Raw genomic sequence first — 19,819 nt, 5'->3', positions numbered from 1 at the left:
ATTGGTCTGAAGGTTCCCTTTTTGGGAACCACAAACAGATTCGACTAAAAACCCTGTCCTTGTTCCGTCCGCGGAACTGGATGGATCACTCCCATAACTAGGAGGTCTTGCACACAGCGTAGGAATGCCTCTTTCTTTATCTGATTTGCAGATAGCCTTGAAAGATGAAATCTCCCTTGTGGAGGGGAAGCTTTGAAGTCCAGAAGATATCCCTGAGATATGATCTCCAACGCCCAGGGATCCTGAACATCTCTTGCCCACGCCTGGGCGAAGAGAGAAAGTCTGCCCCCTACTAGATCCGTCACCGGATAGGGGGCCGTTCCTTCATGCTGTCTTAGAGGCAGCAGCAGGCTTTCTGCTTGCCCTTGTTCCAGGACTGGTTAGGTTTTCAGGCCTGCTTAGATTGAGCAAAAGTTCCCTCTTGTTTTGAAGCGGAGGAAGTTGATGCTGCACCTGCCTTGAAATTTCGAAAGGCACGAAAATTAGACTGTTTGGCCTTTGATTTGGCCCTGTCCTGAGGAAGGGTGTGACCCTTACCTCCAGTAATGTCAGCAATTATTTTCTTCAAACCAGGCCCGAATAAGGTCTGCCCCTTGAAAGGAATGTTGAGTAATTTAGACTTCGAAGTCACGTCAGCTGACCAGGATTTAAGTCATAGCGCCCTACGAGCCTGGATGGTGAATCCGGAATTCTTAGCCGTTAGTTTAGTCAAATGAACAATGGCATCAGAAACAAATGAGTTAGCTAGCTTAAGTGTTCTAAGCTTGTCAATAATTTCAGTCAATGGAGCTGTATGGATGGCCTTTTCCAGGGCCTCAAACCAGAATGCCGCCGCGGCCATGACAGGCGCAATGCATGCAAGGGGCTGTAAAATAAAACCTTGTTGAATAAACATTTTCTTAAGGTAACCCTCCAATTTTTTATCCATTGGATCTGAAAAAGCACAACTGTCCTCAACCGGGATAGTGGTACGCTTTGCTAAAGTAGAAACTGCTCCCTCCACCTTAGGGACCGTCTGCCATAAGTCCCGTGTAGTGGCGTCTATTGGAAACATTTTTCTAAATATAGGAGGTGGGGAAAAAGGCACACCCGGTCTATCCCACTCCTTGCTAATAATTTCTGTAAGCTTTTTAGGTATAGGAAAAACATCAGTACACACCGGTACCGCATAGTATTTATCCAGCCTACACAATTTCTCTGGTACTGCAACTGTGTTACAGTCATTCAGAGCAGCTAATACCTCCCCAAGCAACACACGGAGGTTCTCAAGCTTAAATTTAAAATTAGAAATCTCTGAATCAGGTTTCCCCGAATCAGAGATGTCACCCACAGACTGAAGCTCTTCGTCCTCATGATCTGCATATTGTGACGCAGTATCAGACATGGCCCTTACAGCATCTGCGCGCTCTGTATTTCTCCAAACCCCAGAGCAATCGCGCTTGCCTCTTAATTCAGGCAACCTGGATAATACCTCTGACAGTGTATTATTCATGATTGCAGCCATTTCCTGCAAGGTAATCGCTATGGGCGTCCCTGATGTAATTGGCGCCATATTAGCGTGCATCCCCTGAGCGGGAGGCGAAGGGTCTGACACGTGGGGAGAATTAGTCGGCATAACTTCCCCCTCGTCAGAATCTTCTGGTGATATTTCTTTTATAGTTAAAGACTGATCTTTACTGTTTAAGGTGAAATCAATACATTTAGTACACATTCTCCTAAGGGGCTCCACCATGGCTTTCAAACATAATGAACAAGTAGTTTCCTCTATGTCAGACATGTTTAAACAGACTAGCAATGAGACTAGCAAGCTTGGAAAACACTTTAAACAAGTTTACAAGCAATATAAAAAACGTTACTGCACCTTTAAGAAACACAAATTTTGTCAAAATTTGAAATAACAGTGAAAAAAGGCAGTTACACTAACGAAATTTTTAGTGTATGTAACAAGTTAGCAGAGCATTGCACCCACTTGCAAATGGATCATTAACTCCTTAATACCCAAAACTGAATAAAAAAAGACAAAAACGTTTTTTTTTTTTTTTTTTTTTTTTTTCAAACAGTCACAACAACTGCCACAGCTCTACTGTGGCTTTTTACCTCCCTCAAAAACGACTTTGAAGCCTTTTGAGCCCTCCAGAGAAGTCCTGGAACATGCAGGAAGAAGCTGGATGTCTCTGTCAGTATTTTTAGCTGCACAGAAAAGCACTAAAATAGGCCCTTCCCAGTCATATTGCAACAGTGGAAAGCCTAAGGAAACTGTTTCTAGGCAGAATTCAAGCCAGCCATGTGGAAAAAAACTAGGCCCCAATAAGTTTTATCACCAAATACATATAAAAACGATTAAACATGCCAGCAAACGTTTTATATTACATTTTTATAAGAGTATGTATCTCTATTAATAAGCCTGATACCAGTCGCTATCACTGCATTTAAGGCTTTACTTACATTAGTTCGGTATCAGCAGCATTTTCTAGCAAATTCCATCCCTAGAAAAATATTAACTGCACATACCTTATTGCAGGAAAACCTGCATGCCATTCCCTCTCTGAAGTTACCTCACTCCTCAGAATATGTGAGAACAGCCATGGATCTTAGTTACTTCTGCTAAGATCATAGAAAACGCAGGCAGATTCTTCTTCTAAATACTGCCTGAGATAAACAGTACACTCCGGCACCATTTAAAAATAACAAACTTTTGATTGAAGAATAAACTAAGTATAAAACACCACACTCCTCTTACGTCCTCCATCTTGGTTGAGGCTTGCAAGAGAATGACTGGATATGACAGTTAGGGGAGGAGCTATATAGCAGCTCTGCTGTGGGTGATCCTCTTGCAACTTCCTGTTGGGAAGGAGAATATCCCACAAGTAATGGATGATCCGTGGACTGGATACACTTAACAAGAGAAAACTTAGTTTTAAAAAAAGACAACAGTTAGTTATACTTTTTGCAGATTATCAGATAATCATTGGTGGATGGTGGGAGGAATTATCTGCTCAGAGGAGTTTGTTTATTTTGCTGCTGCTTATTTTATCTGCTGAGAGGAGCTCTTGTATTTAACTGCTCAGTTTAAAAAGTTATTTTAAAAGACAGCAGTTAACTGCTGCAGGCAGCCTTTTTGCAGATACATACATTAAAGGGACATTAAACACTTTGAGATGGTAATATAAAATGATAAATTGTATATATAAAACAACTCTGCAATATACTTTCATTATTTATTTTGTCCTCTTTGCCTGTAATTCCATTCTGAAATTGTTAGCTTTTCAGTTCCTGTTAGAAATGGAAGTGCACAACACTGTTAAATCCAGCACAACCATTGGCTGCACACTCTAGTGACCTATTTATAACGGTCCCTAATTGGCCACAGCAGAGAAGGTAACACAAGTTACAACATGGCAGCTCCCAGTGTTTTATAGACACTAAAACGTTACACTTATTTTGTCACTTTTTAAACAACTAATGAAACTTTAAAAAATACATCTACATGTTAATCATGGACTAATCTTTTCTTTGAATGCATCATTCTATCTAGCATGTATTTAATGTTTAATGTCCCTTTAATGGATGGTGGAAGCCTGGGATATCTGCTTTGAGTAGCTAGTTTAGTTAGCTTAGTTAAGTTTGAAAAGTTAGTTTAAAAGACACTCAGTAGATTACGAGTTTTGTGCTAAACACTGAAGTTCAGAATGAAAAATCTCCGTAACGGAACACCATTGATGTCTATGGGGTAAAAAAAGTTAAGTTTAAACCTAACACCCTAACATAAACCCCAAGTCTAAACACCCCTAATCTGCCGCCCCCGACACTAATAAGTTATTAACCCCTAATCTGCCGCCCCTGACATCGCTGACACCAATAAAAGTTATTAACCCCTATTCTGCCGCTCCCGACATCGCCGACACTATTATAAAGCTATTAATCCCTAATCCGCCGCTCCCCGACATCGCCAACACTATAATAAAGTTATTAACCCCTAAACCTCCGGCCTCCCACATCACCGCCACTAAATAAACCTATTAACCCCTAAACCCCCGGCCTCCCACATCGCCACCACTAAATAAACCTATTAACCCCTAAACCTCCGGCCTCCCATATCGCCGCTACTAAATGAACCTATTAACACCTAAACCGCCAGCCCCCCACACCGCAAAACACTAAATTAAACTATTAACCCCTAAACCTAACACCCCTCTAACTTTAAATTCAAATTACAGTATACATATCTTAAAATAAATAAAAACTTACCTGTGAAATAAAAATAAACCTAACATTAAACTATAAATTAACATAACTATATTAATAAAATTAAAAAAACTACCAATTAAAAAATCTAAATTACAAGTTTAAAAAAAAACTAACACTATGAAAATAATTAAAATTACAAAAAATAATGAACACTAAAATACGAAAAATAAAAAACACTAAGTTTACAAAAAATAATAAACAAAATTATCAAAAATAAAAACTACACCTAATCTAATATCCCTAAAAATAAATAAAAAAGCCCCCCCAAATAAAAACACCCTCTAACCTACAATAAACTACCATTAGCCGTTAAAAGGGCCTTTTGTAGGGCATTGCCCTAAGTTAAACAGCTCTTTTACCTGTAAAAAAATACAAAGTCCCCCAAACAGTAAAACCCACCACCCAACCAACCCCTCAAAATAAAAAAAATAACTCTAAAAAAAACCCTAAGCTACCCATTGTCCCCTTAAAGGGGCATTCAGCTCTTTTTTCATTGCCCTTAAAAGGTCATTCAGCTCTTTTAAAAAGCTCAAAGCCCTAATCTAGAAAAAACCCACCCAAAAAACTGGAGAGAAAAAATAACACTAACCCCAGAATATCTACTCACGGTTCCTGAAGTCCGGACATCCATCTGAATCCAGGCGGCGATATCTTCATCCACCCCAGGGGCGTCTTCTATATTCTTCCCGGTGGAACGGAGCCATCCTGGAAGCCGAAGACATCCTGCGCGGAGCGTCCTCTTCATACTGTCACTGCCGTACACTGAAGTTGAATGCAAGGTAGCCGATTCAAAATGGCGTATCTTGAATTCCTATTGGCTGATCTGATTCTTCAAATTCAAATCAGCCAATAGGATGAGAGCTTCTGAAATCCTATTGGCTGTTTAAAACAGCCATTAGGATGAGAGCTACTGAAATCCTATTGGCTGTTCAAAACAGCCAATAGGATTTCAGTAGCTCTCATCCTATTGGCTGTTTTGAACAGCCAATAGGATTTCAGAAGCTCTCATCCTATTGGCTGATTTGAATTTGAAGAATCAAATCAGCCAATAGGAATGCAAGGTACGCCATTTTGAAACGGCTACCTTGCATTCAACTTCAGTGTACAACGGTGACAGTATGAAGAGGATGCTCTGCACAGGATGTCTTCGGCATCCAGGATGGCTCCGCTCTGCGCCACCGGGATGAAGATAGAAGACGCCCACAGGATGGATGAAAATATTGCCGCCTGGATGAAAACTTCTCGCCACCTGGATGAAGATGAATGTCCGGACTTCAGGAACCGCGAGTAGATTTTATGGGGCTAGTGTTATTTTTTTCCCCCTTTTTTGGGTGTTTTTTTTTTTTTTTAGATTAGGGCTTTGTTTTTTTTTTAAAGAGCTGAATGCCCTTTTAGGGCCAATGCCCATACAAATGCCCCTTTAGGGGCAATGGGTAGCTTAGGTTTTTTTTAGAGTTAGGTTTTTTTATTTTGGGGGTTGGTTGGGTGATGGATTTTACTGTTTGGGGGACTTTGTATTTTTTTACAGGTAAAAGAGCTGTTTAACTTAGAGCAATACCCTACAAAAGGCCCTTTTAAGAGCTATTGATAGTTTATTGTAGGCTAGGGGGTGTTTTTATTTTTTGGGGGGGCTTTTTATTTTTATAGGGTTATTAGATTAGGTGTAATTGTTTTTACTTTTGATGATTTTGTTTATTATTTTTTCGTAAGCTTAGTGTTTTTTATTTTTCAAAATTAAGTCTTCATTATTATTTGTAATTTTAGATTTTTTAATTTTCTTCGTAGTGTTAGGTTTTTTTAAATTTGTCATTTAGATTTTCAAATGGTAATATTTTTTTATTTTATTAGAATAGTAATGTTAGGTTAATTTATAGTTTAATGTTAGGTTTACTTTTATTTCACAGGTTTTTATTTATTTTAAGATAGTTATATTGTAAGTTAGGGAGTGTTAGGTTTAGGGCTTAATAGATTAATTTAGTGTTTTGCGATGTGGGGGGCCGGCAGTTTTTTGGTTAATAGGTTTATTTAGTGGCGGCGATGTGGGAGGCCTGAGGTTTAGGGGTTAATGGGTTTATTTAGTGGCGGCGATGTGGGAGGCCGCAGGTTTAGGTGTTATAACTTTATTATAGTGACGGCGATGTTGGGGAACGGCGGATTAGGGTTTAATAGCTTTATTATAGTGGCGGTGATGTCGGGGGCGGCGGATAAGTGGTTATTAGCTTTATTTAATAGTCGCGATGTAGGTGTGCAGCAGATTAGGGGTTAATTTAATAGGTTTTAAATAGTGTTTGCGATGCAAGAGGGCGGCGGTTTAGGGCTTAATAGGTAGTTTATGGGTGTTAGTGTACTTTGTAACAGTTTAGTTATGAGTTTTGTGAAACATTTTTGTTGCCCAAAACTCATAACTACTACTCTTAGGTGGCGGTATGGATCGTGTCAGTATAGGCTGTAACTCAAGCATTTTAGCCTCAACGCACAACTTGTAATACCGGCGCTATGAAAATCCCACACAAAAACGTATTTTTTTTTTTTATTGAGGAATGGACGTTGCGTTACAGGCTAAAATGCTTGCGGTATAGCAATAATTTTTTTTCACTTTTTTATAGTTTTGGTTGGTGGGGTCCCATTTACTATATAGAGGCTGTATCCTCATTTTTATATCATATTATTGAAAGTTATTTTTTAATTACTTAGACTAGGAAAGAGTGCTTATTATTTTCTCATCTTTTTCTTCACCTATTTTGTTTAATTTGCTTTTTTTAGGGGTAGCACCGGACTGTTTTGCTTAGCTCAGTCTTTTTTCCAGGGTCACAGGGTCCTATTGCCAGTATTATTCTTTTATCATTGTGGTATAGCAATGCTGACACGACTCGTAATATGCAATACTGGCCATTACGCTGGAATTGCCATTTTTTCAGCATTAAAAGCCTTAATGCAAAACTCGTAATCTACCTGACTGACAGTAAAAAAAAAAGACTTTTTATAAAGGGACAGTCTACACCAGAATATTTTTAATCAGTGCACAATGTTATCTATATGACACACATGAACTAGTACTGTCTAACTGTGAAAAACTTTCAAAATGCTCTGAGTTAAAGGGACAGTCTACAACAGAATTTTTATTGTTTAAAAAGATAGATAATCCCTTTATTACCCATTCCCCAGTTTTACATAATCAACACGGCTATATTAATATGTTTTACCTCTGTGATTACCTTGTATCTAAGCCTCTGCAGACTGCCTCCTTAGCGCAGTGCTTTTGACAGACAAGCAGTTTAGCCAATCAGTGCAGACTCCTAAATAACTCCACGGGAGTGAGCAGAATGTTATCTATATGACACACATGAACTAGTACTGTCTAACTGTGAAAAACTTTCAAAATGTTCTGAGCTAAGAGGTGGTTTTCAATAGTTTTAGAAATCAGTTTGAGCCTACCTAGGTTTAGCTTTTCAAAAATACCACCAAGGGAACAAAGCAAATTTGATGATAAAAGTAAATTGGAAAGTTGTTTAAAATTGCATGTCCTGTCTGAATCTTGAAAGTTTAATTAGGACTAGACTGTCCCTTTAAGAAGCGGTTTGCAACGGTTTAGAAATCAGTTTAAGCCTGCCTAGGTTTACCACCAAGGGAACAAAGCAAATTTAATGATAAAAGTAAATTGGAAAGTTGTTTAAAATTGCATGTCCTGTCTGAATCATGAAAGTTTAATTTGGACTAGACTGTCCCTTTAAGAAGCGGTTTTCAACGGTTTAGAAATCAGTTTAAGCCTGCCTAGGTTTACCACCAAGGGAACAAAGCACATTTAATAATAAAAGTAAATTGGAAAGTTGTTTAAAATGGCATGTCCTATATGAAACATTAAAGTGTAATTTTGACTAGACTGTCCCTTTTAGCAGGCAGCCTTTTTGCAGATATACATTGGTGGATGGTGGGAGGGATATCTGGAGACGGGAGTGCTCTGTGCTATAAAAAAAAAAGGCAGGGCTATCTAACAGCAAAACTACTTACCTAAAGAGCTATATATTTTATAACAACAGCAAAACTGCTTACCTAAAGAGTTATCTTTTATAACAAAACTTGCACTTGAGTAATCAACATTTCATTTTCACAATTTATGTATTGTGAACCCCCATTTGAATAACCCACGAGCCGCCACTGCTAAGGATGTTGTTTTGTGTATATTAACTGCTTCACTTCTTCAGCTTAGTGGAGTAATACTTAGTCTTCCCAAACTGCAATGTAATAGCTGTGCTATGTCTTGGAGTTGTCAGTAAAAGGACCAATAGTGCATTGCCAACAGATGGTCCCATTATTAAACGTCACTCTCCATCTGACTTGAGTTCTCCTTAAAGATTTCAGGAACTCTGTTGTTGTTAATGAAAGGGACATGTGAGTCTTCCTGACACCTGAGACCATAATTTTGTTATCTACTGTAATGTTAAATATCAGCCATACCAATAACTGAATAGATTTGGTTAAATCATGTTAGGCAGAAGTACAAATGTATACAGAATTCAGTTCCTTGCATTTAGAATAAACATGAATACAGTAACGTATCGGTATCCTGAATATTTTATAATAATTAGGAAGTGGACGCTGTGATTCCTGTAGCTTTTTGCAATAATGCAGTGAATGCGTATTTAGTTATTTGTTATATATAAGAAGATCTTGTTTGTTTTTCATCAGTTGATGCAGTTGAAAATAAGACAGAAACCCCTATTGTAAGTTGGTCAGAGGAAGATGTCTTAGTCTGGCTTTCTAGAGAGGGGTTGACAGAGGTGGAACATATTTTCAAGAGAAATAATATTGATGGCAAAGAACTTGTAAATCTTACAAAGGAAATTCTTCAGAGGGACCTTAATATAGGTAAGCTAGAACATTAGCAATTGAAATGTACAGTTCTCTCAGCAAATTTTAGAAATTAAGTTAAAATTGTTACCTCATACAGTGGACATAAACTTCTACACACCCTTATGAAATTGCAGGTTTTTGAAATGTAAGATAAAAGTAACAACAATGTAAATCTGTAATTTGATCTTCCAACAAACAAAAATCCAGATTAAAAAAGAAACGAAAACTACAACACCCTGCATAAGTCTGCACCCAACTAATGCTTTGTGGAAGCACCTTTTGCATTTATTACAGTGGCAAGCCTTTGTGAATAAGTATCTTTTCTGCCCAAAAATTTAAGTTTTTTTTCAAATTACAAGGGGATCTCCTGTGTACAGCTTTTTCTTCCACAGGTTTTCGATCAAACAGCTTGATAAATGTAGACCTTTGTCAGAACCTTCTATCCTTAAAACTTGTGACCCATTGTTCTGGTGTTCCTCATTAGTAAAAAAATGCTTTCACAGCTTTGGTAAATCCTAAATATAGTTGAAGGTATCTATCATAGCCCTACTACTCCCCTTCTCTCCTTGAAGCTATACATATTATGTATGCCCTCTTTTGAAATGTTTCTAGTTTATGCCCTTTTGGGGTAATGGTCTTATTATGACATGTGGATGAGCTGCATCTGCTGTTTTACCCTTTTTTAAAGGACAACTAAACACAGTATAATAGCATTATCAGTAAATGCATAATAAAAAGACAATGCCAAATGGCTTGGTTTGAATTTCAAATGAGTAGTAGATTTCTTTTTAATAAATTTTAAACTTAGTTCTATTTTCCCTCCTACTGCATCATGTGACTGCCATAAGCCAACCACAAAAAATCATATGTATATTCTGTGAATTTTGTACAAGCTCAGTAGTAGCTGGCGCTTCAGAAAGTTTGTATATAAAATAGATTGTGCACATTTAGATAAAAGAAGTTAATTGGAAGGTTGTGTGCTCCACCTGAATAATGAAAATTTAACTTTAGCATTTTAGTTACATAGACAAATAAATCATCTCGATTAGTGTGATGTGATCTTCCTGCACAAAATAAATATAATAACAAATCATTACACACTTTATACAAAAACTCTACTAACTGTACAGACATGCGTTGTGATAATTACCAAAACTTGTATATTATTCTTTTACTCCTCTACCAGAGTCTCTAGGCCTGCGAAATAAGATCCTTAGAAAAATTGAGGATGTAAAGAAGAAAACAGCATCGACAAACATCCCCGATGAATTTCTGTGTCCTATAACCAGAGAAATTATGATGGATCCAGTTATTGCATCAGGTATGCTGTACATTATTGCTGGGTTTAAGGCTTGGTTTATCTTTCCAACTAAAATATATGTTTCTTTAGTAGATTGTGATACCTTTTAATAGACCAACAACTTAAAGGTTTTTTTTTATTTATAATTCCATAAGCTTCTGGAACAAAAAAACCTTGATTTTGTTGGTCCATTAAAAAGTCAAAATCTGCTAAAGAAACATTGTCTGTGGGACCATTACAGCAACAACCCCTTTACAACCAAAATTTAAATATTCTACATCTCTTTTATAAATATATAAATATATATGTTTTCAACAAAGCAGCTCTACAGTGCTTTTTTCTGACTCCCACGTCCCCATCCCTCACTAAACCACTGTCTACCTGTTTACAACATTTAAAATGGTAGTATTCCTTGCTGCTGGCAGATTACTGCCCTCACAATACTGATACAGTACTTGTTCTTGGGTCTGTTGTTTGTATGCATTTGTATGCATTTTGTTTTGATTAATATAATTTTTATTTTGTAACCAGCACTTCAAGATACACAACAATTCAAGCTGTCCCTTCACTTCAAAATGCTGGGAAACCCCTGATGCCCAGTCAAGTCTCTTTGTTGTTCGCCCTACTAAATATTTTCAGTATCATGAAAATACATTTACACTTCTACTTGAGCCATGTCTTGGCAGTAAATTAAGGCATTGTCTTTTGCATATAAAAAATCATCACACAGCCAAAAATTAAAAACAGGCTCAATTCTACCAGCATACTTATTCCCCTAATTATGAACAGTATTGTAAAGAATATATATTCCTACAGTGGCAGAACAGTAATCTTATAATTGCTTGTGAATTGAACATGAAAATGACTGAGGAAAGTATTGCATATTTTTTTTTCTTAGCAACCTCTTATTTTAGAAGCATGGTCAGTATTTCTTTCATAACGTTGTGAAAGTCCACAAGCCATTACACCTGGGATTAAACTCCTAGCCTCTAGCAATTGGCAAAGATACCCAACATACCAAGAGCCTTTGATTCCTCCCACTTCTCTGGCCAACTCAGTCTTATCTTTGCCTCCACAGGAGAAGGTGAAGAATTTCAGGTACTACAGATTCTCCATTGACAGGGGGTCTCTGACCTACTTGAGACCCATTTTTTCTCTGAGAGCCAGGAATAGGACAGAGGGTAATGTCAGATAATCTCCCTCTGGGAGTTATTCACAAACCTGCTACTTGTGTCATGGGGACTTGTCCCTCAGCCTCCTCCTGTTGAAGCACTGTAGAGTGGTTGCATATCAGGTAAGTACCACTAGTACTCATAGAGCCCACAGGCTATTAGCAGATACATACAGGTATTTATATCATAGCCAGGGTGCACGTAACTAGTTAGACTTTACCACCTTAAAGGGACAGTCTACAATAGAATTGTTATTGTTTTAAAAGATAGCTAATCCCATTATTACCCATTCCCCAGTTTTGCATAACCAACACAGTTCAATTAATATACTTTTTACCTCTGTGATTACCTTGTATCTAAGCATCTTCTGACAGCCCCCTGATAACATGATTTTTTTTATTTATTATCTATTGACTTGCATTTAGTACTGTGTTGTGCTTAATCTTAAATAACTCCTTGGGTGTGAACTCAATGTTATCAATATGGCCCACATGAACTAGCAGTCTCCTGTTGTGAAAAGCAAATAAAAAAGCATGTGATTAAGAGGCTGTCTATAGTGGCTTAGAAACAGGCAGACATTTAGAGGTTTAAATGTTATATAGTATATTAATATAACAATGATGGTTGTGCAAAGCTGGGGAATGGGTATTTTAAACAATAACCATTTTAGTGTAGACTGTCCCTTTAAATCAGAGTGTTTTATTTTTAAGGACATTGCGTGATTAGACGTTTTCCTGAGCACCCTTCTGTATTTTCTTTTGTTTTATTCATAGTTTTTATTAAGCTTTTGTAAAACTTCTATAAAAATGTTGTTTATTGTCATACTACTTTTTCTTCTATAAGGTACAATGAGGCCACGGATTAATCCTTTACTTGTGGGATATTATCCTCCTGCTAACAGGAAGTGGCAAAGAGCACCACAGCAGAGCTGTCTATATAGCTCCTCCCTTAGCTCCACCCCCCAGTCATTCTCTTTGCCTACTCTAAGTACTAGGAAGGGTAAAGTGAAAGAGGTGATAAAATATTAGTTTTTAATTTCTTAAACTCAGGAGGAGGCTCTCCTCCCGATAAATATTCTAGAACTGAGAGCGATATTCAACGCGCTTCAGGCATGGCCTCAGATGGCTTTGGCCAGATTCATAAGATTCCAGTCGGACAATATCACGACTGTAGCATATATCAATCATCAGGGGGGAACAAAGAGTTCTCTAGCGATGATGGAGGTTACCAAAATAATTCGATGGGCAGAGACTCACTCTTGCCATCTATCAGCAAACTATATCCCAGGAGTGGAGAACTGGGAAGCGGATTTTCTAACGGCTAGATTTAGAGTTTGGCGGCCAAAGGGGTGCGTTAGCTACGCGTGCTTTTTTTCCCCCGCACCTTTTAAATACCGCTAGTATTTAGAGTTCACAGAATGGCTGGGTTTTCAGTGCGTTAGGCTCCAAAAAGGGAGCGTAGAGCATAATTTAACGCCACTGCAACTCTCGATACCAGCAGTGCTTACGGACGCGGCCAGCTTCAAAAACGTGCTTGTGCACGATTCCCCCATAGAAAACAATGGGGCAGTTTGAGCTGAAAAAAAACCTAACACCTGCAAAAAAGCCGCGTTCAGCTCCTAACGCAGCCCCATTGTTTTCTATGGGGAAACACTTCCTACGTCTGCACCTAACACTCTAACATGTACCCCGAGTCTAAACACCCCTAACCTTAAACTTATTAACCCCTAATCTGCCGCCCCCGCTATCGCTGACCCCTGCATTATATTAGTAACCCCTAATCTGCCGCTCCGTAAACCGCCGCTACTTACATAATCCCTATGTACCCCTAATCTGCTGCCCCTAACACCGCCGACCCCTATATTATATTAATTAACCCCTAATCTGCCCCCCACAACGTCGCCTCCACCTGCCTACACTTATTAACCCCTAATCTGCCGACCGGACCGCGCCGCTATTATAATAACGTTATTAACCCCTAATCCGCCTCACTCCCGCCTCAATAACCCTATAATAAATAGTATTAACCCCTAATCTGCCCTCCCTAACATCGCCGACACCTAACTTCAAACATTAACCCCTAATCTGCCGACTGGAGCTCACCGCTATTCTAATAAATGTATTAACCCCTAAAGCTAATTCTAACCCTAACCCTAACACCCCCCTAAGTTAAATATAATTTTTATCTAACGAAATAAATTAACTATTATTAAATAACTTATTCCTATTTAAAGCTAAATACTTACCTGTAAAATAAACCCTAATATAGCTACAATATAAATTATAATTATATTGTAGCTATTTTAGGATTAATATTTATTTTACAGGCAACTTTGTATTTATTTTAACTAGGTACAATAGCTATTAAATAGTTAATAACTATTTAATAGTTACCTAGTTAAAATAATTACAAAATTAGCTGTAAAATAAATCCTAACCTAAGTTACAATTAAACCTAACACTACACTATCAATAAATTAATTAAATAAAATACCTACAATTATCTACAATTAAACCTAACACTACACTATCAATAAATTATTTAAATACAATACCTACAAATAACTACAATTAAATAAACTAACTAAAGTACAAAAAATAAAAAAGAACTAAGTTACAAAAAATAAAAAAATATTTACAAACATTAGAAAAATATTACAACAATTTTAAAATAATTACACCTACTCTAAGCCCCCTAATAAAATAACAAAGACCCCCAAAATAAAAAAATGCCCTACCCTATTCTAAATTAAAAAAGTTCAAAGCTCTTTTACCTTACCAGCCCTTAAAAGGACCTTTTGTGGGGCATGCCCCAAATAATTCAGCTCTTTTGCCTGTAAAAAAAAGCACATACAATACCCCCCCCAACATTACAACCCACCACCCACATACCCTTAATCTAACCCAAACCCCCCTTAAATAAACCTAACACTAAGCCCCTGAAGATCTCCCTACCTTGTCTTCACCTCACCGGGTTCCGATCTGTCCAGAAGAGCCTCCGATGTCTTGATCCAAGCCCAAGCCGGGGGCTGAAGAGTGACGTCCATCCTCGGGCTGAAGTCTGGATCCAAGCGGCGGCTGAAGAAATCCATCATCGGGCTGAAGTCGGAAGTCCATCATCGGGATGAAGTCTTCTATCAAGCAGCATCTTCAATCTTTTTTCTTCTGGAGCGGAGCCATCTTCTTCCCAACCGACGCGGATCCAACCTCTTCAACCGACGCCTACTCGCCGAATGACGGTTCCTTTAAATGACGTCATCCAAGATGGCGTCCCTCGAATTCCGATTGGCTGATAGGATTCTATCAGCCAATCGGAATTAAGGTAGGAATATTCTGATTGGCTGATGGAATCAGCCAATCAGATTCAAGTTCAATCCGATTGGCTGATCCAATCAGCCAATCAGATTGAGCTTGCATTCTATTGGCTGATCGGAACAGCCAATAGAATGCGAGCTCAATCTGATTGGCTGATTGGATCAGCCAATCGGATTGAACTTGAATTCCATCAGCCAATCAGAATATTCCTACCTTAATTCCGATTAGCTGATAGAATCCTATCAGCCAATCGGAATTCGAGGGACGCCATCTTGGATGACGTCATTTAAAGGAACCGTCATTCGACTAGTAGGCGTCGCTTGAAGAGGTTGGATCCGCGTCGGCTGGGAAGAAGATGGCTCCGCTCCGGAAGAAAGAAGATTGAAGATGCGGCTTGATAGAAGACTTCATCCCGATGATGGACTTCCGACTTCAGCCCGATGATGGAGTTCTTCAGCCGCCGCTTGGATCAAGACTTCGGACCCTCTTCTGGACCGATCACTGAACCCGGTGAGGTGAAGACAAGGTAGGGAGCTCTTCAGGGGCTTAGTGTTAGGTTTATTTAAGGGGGATTTGGGTTAGATTAGGGGTATATGGGTGGTGGGTTGTAATGTTGGGGGGGGGTATTGTATGGTATGCCCCGCAAATGGCCCTTTTCAGGGCTGGTAAGGTAAAAGAGCTTTGAACTTTTTTAATTTAGAATAGGGTAGGGCATTTTTTTTATTTTGGGGGGCTTTTTTATTTTATTAGGGGGCTTAGAGTAGGTGTAATTAGTTAGTATTTATTTTACAGGTAATTTTGTAATTATTTTAACTAGGTAACTATTAAATAGTTATTAACTATTTAATAGCTATTGTACCTGGTTAAAATAATTACAAAGTTGCCTGTAAAATAAATATGAATCCTAAAATAGCTACAATATAATTATAATTTATATTGTAGCTATATTAGGGTTTATTTTATAGGTAAGTATTTAGCTTTAAATAGGAATAAGTTATTTAATAAGAGTTAATTTATTTCGTTAGATAAAAATTATATTTAACTTAGGGGGGTGTTAGGGTTAGGGTTAGACTTAGCTTTAGGGGTTAATACATTTATTAGAATAGCGGTGAGCTCCAGTCGGCAGATTAGGGGTTAATGTTTGAAGTTAGGTGTCGGCGATGTTAGGGAGGGCAGATTAGGGGTTAATACTATTTATTATAGGGTTATTGAGGCGGGAGTGAGGCGGATTAGGTGTTAATAACTTTATTATAATAGCGGCGCGGTCCGGTCGGCAGATTAGGGGTTAATAAGTGTAGGCAGGTGGAGGCGATGTTGAGGGGGGCAGATTAGGGGTTAATAAATATAATATAGGGGTCGGCGGCGTTAGGGGCAGCAGATTAGGGGTTCATAGGGATAACGTAGGTGGCAGCGGCGTGCGGTCGGCAGATTAGGGGTTAAAAAAATTTAATAGAGTGGCGGCGATGTGGGGGGACCTCGGTTTAGGGGTACATAGGTAGTTTATGTGTGTTAGTGTACTTTAGAGCACAGTAGTTAAGAGCTTTATGAACCGGTGTTAGCCCAGAAAGCTCTTAACTCCTGTTTTTTTTCTGCGGCTGGAGTTTTGTCGTTAGATTTCTAACGCTCACTTCAGCCACGACTCTAAATACCGGCGTTAGAAAGATCCCATTGAAAAGATAGGATACGCAATTGACGTAAGGGGATCTGCGGTATGGAAAAGTCACGGCTGTAAAGTGAGCGTTAGACCCTTTCCTGACTAACTCCAAATACCAGAGAGCAGTAAAAACCAGCGTTAGGAGCCTCTAACGCTGGTTTTGACGGCTACCGCCCAACTCTAAATCTAGCCGTAAGTCGTCAGACTTTTCATCCGGGGGAGTGGGAACTCCATCCGGAGGTGTTTGCACAATTGATTCAGCAATGGGGCACACCAGAATTGGATCTGATGGCGTCTCGTCAGAACGCCAAACTTCCTCGTTACGGGTCCAGGTCAAGGGATCCTCAGGCAGTACTGATAGATGCTCTAGCAGTACCCTGGTCGTTCAACCTGGCTTATGTTTTTCCACCATTTCCTCTCCTTCCTCGTTTGATTGCCAGAATCAAACAGGAGAGATCTTCTGTGATTTTGATAGCACCTGCGTGGCCATGCAGGACTTGGTATGCAGACCTGGTGGACATGTCATCTCTTCCACCATGGACTCTGCCACTGAGACAGGACCTTCTGATTCAAGGTCCGTTCCAGCATCCAAATCTAGTTTCTCTGCGGCTGACTGCTTGGAGATTGAACGCTTGATCTTATCCAAGCGGGGTTTCTCTGAGTCGGTCATAGATACCTTGATTCAGGCTTGAAAGCCTGTCACCAGGAAAATTTATCATAAGATATGGCGTAAATATCTTTATTGGTGCGAATCCAAAGGCTACTCATGGAGTAAGATCAGGATTCCTAGGATTTTGTCCTTTCTCCAAGAAGGATTGGAGAAGGGGCTATCAGCTAGTTCCTTAAAGGGACAGATATCTGCTTTATCAATTCTACTGCACAAGCGTCTGGCAGATGTTCCAGACGTTCAGTCGTTCTGTCAGGCTTTAGTTAGAATCAAGCCTGTGTTTAAACCTGTTGCTCCGCCATGGAGTTTGAATTTAGTTCTTAAAGTTCTTCAAGGGGTTCAGTTTGAACCTATGCATTCCATAGATATTAAGCTTCTATCTTGGAAAGTTCTGTTTTTAGTTGCTATCTCTTCGGCTCGAAGAGTTTCTGAACTATCTGCATTGCAATGCGACTCGCCTTATCTTGTTTTCCATGCTGATAAGGTGGTTTTGCGTACCAAACCTGGATCCTTCCTAAGGTTGTTACTAATAGGAATATCAATCAGGAAATTGTTGTTCCTTCTCTGTGTCCTAATCCTTCCTCTAAGAAGGAGCGTCTGTTGCACAACTTGGACGTGGTTCGTGCTTTGAAGTTTTACTTGCAAGCAACCAAAGATTTCCGTCAAACATCTTCTTTGTTTGTTGTCTATTCTGGAAAACGTAGAGGTCAAAAAGCTACGACTACCTCTTTCTTTTTGGCTGAAAAGCATCATCCGTTTGGCATACGAGACTGCTGGACAGCAGCCTCCTGAAAGGATTACAGCTCACTCTACTAGAGCGGTGGCTTCCACATGGGCTTTTAAAAATGATGCTTCTGTTGAACAGACTTGTAAGGCTGCGACTTGGTCTTCTCTTCATACCTTTTCCAAATTTTCCAAATTTGATACTTTTGCTTCTTCGGAGGCTATTTTTGGGAGAAAAGTTCTTCAAGCAGTGGGGCCTTCTGTTTAGCCATCTGTCTTGTCCCTCCCGTTCATCCGTGTCCTGTAGCTTTGGTATGGTATCCCACAAGTAAAGGATGAATCCGTGGACTCGTCGTACCTTATAGAAGAAAAGTAAATGTATGCTTACCTGATAAATTAATTTCTTCAATGGTACGACGAGTCCACGGCCCGCCCTGTCATTTTAAGACAGCTTATATTTTTTGATTTTAAACTTCAGTCACCTCTGCACCTTGTAGTTTCTCCTTTTTCTTCCTGTACCTTCGGTCGAATGACTGGGGGGTGGAGCTAAGGGAGGAGCTATATAGACAGCTCTGCTGTGGTGCTCTTTGCCACTTCCTGTTAGCAGGAGGATAATATCCCACAAGTAAAGGATGAATCCGTGGACTCGTCGTACCATAGAAGAAATTAATTTATCAGGTAAGCATACATTTACTTTTTGTGCACCGTAGTCCTTTAATGCACTCTCAGTTCTTGGTAACATGCTCTATTTCCCTCCTTTAGTTGAGCTTGGAAGTTATGTCAGTCTAGTAGCATCGGGGTTAACTTTTTCCCACCTTCCTATTAAAGGACCAGCAAATACAGTAGATTTGCATAATCAACAAATGCAGGATAAAAAGATGTGCAATAACACATAGTCTAAACTTCAAATAAGTAGATATTTTTTCTCAAATTTAGTTATGTCTATTTCCACTCATTCTGTTTCATGTGACAGCCATCAGCCAATCACAAATGCATATATGTATATTCTGTGAATTCTTGCACATGCTCAGAAGAAGCTGGTGACTCAAAACGTATAAATATAAAAAGACTGTGCACATTTTGTTAAAGGGACAGTCTACACCAGAATTGTTATTGTTTAAAAAGATAGATAATCCCTTTATTACTCATTCCCTAGTTTTGCATAATGAACACAGTAATATAAATACATTTTTTACCTCTGTGATTACCTTGTATCTAAGCCTCTGCAAACTGCCCCCTTATTTCAGTTCTTTTGACAAACATTTATTTTAGCCAATCAGAGCTGGCTCACCTGAACTCCATGTGCGTGAGCACAGTGTTATCTGTATGGCACACATGAACTAACACCCTCTAGTGGTGAACATGCCCTGAGAGAAGAGGCAGCCTTCAAGGGCTTAGACATTTGCATATAAACCTCCTATATTTAGCTTTCAACTAAGAATACCAAGAGAACAAAGCATAATTGTTGATAAAAGTAAATTGGAAAATTGTTTAAAATGACATTCTCTATCTGAATCATGAAAGTTTATTTTGGACTAGACTGTCCCTTTAATGGAAATAAATTGGAAAGTTGTTTAAAATTGCATGATCTATCTGAATCATGAAAGTTTTTTTAATTTTTACTTGAGTGTCCCTTTAAGTGGTGGCCATTGGTACTAAAGTACCAATGGCGAGTTTTTCTTTAGTTAACTTATACAGAAGGGGTAAAAAAAACTGAAAAATATTAAATCTGACCCTTCAAAAGAACTGCAAACATCCTGCAAAAACTAAAAAAATCCTACTAATTCTAAATGAATGCCAGGAAAAAATCATGATTCTTACATCAGAAAACCTTATGATAAAACTTCGTGGACACAGGCTCACAAACCTGTATCAGTGTTTCAATAACAT

At 38.8% G+C, this 19,819-nt stretch overlaps 1 protein-coding gene across 2 annotated transcripts in view; it reads left to right on the top strand.

Moving 5' to 3' along the window:
* The window catches only part of WDSUB1 (WD repeat, sterile alpha motif and U-box domain containing 1), a 309,582-nt gene that overhangs the window by 247,948 nt on the left and 41,815 nt on the right, over positions 1-19,819 (top strand). The window contains exons 9-10 of one of the 2 annotated variants that reach the window (XM_053698333.1): positions 8,935-9,114; positions 10,286-10,420. In XM_053698333.1, the coding sequence (XP_053554308.1) occupies positions 8,935-9,114; positions 10,286-10,420 (315 nt within the window). The remainder of the gene's footprint in view (positions 1-8,934; positions 9,115-10,285; positions 10,421-19,819) is intronic. The other variant, XM_053698334.1, reaches the window with a different exon arrangement.

Source organism: Bombina bombina, chromosome 1 (genome assembly GCF_027579735.1).
Source record: "Bombina bombina isolate aBomBom1 chromosome 1, aBomBom1.pri, whole genome shotgun sequence".
Lineage (NCBI taxonomy): Eukaryota > Metazoa > Chordata > Amphibia > Anura > Bombinatoridae > Bombina > Bombina bombina.
This window is presented reverse-complemented; position numbering and strand designations above follow the sequence as displayed.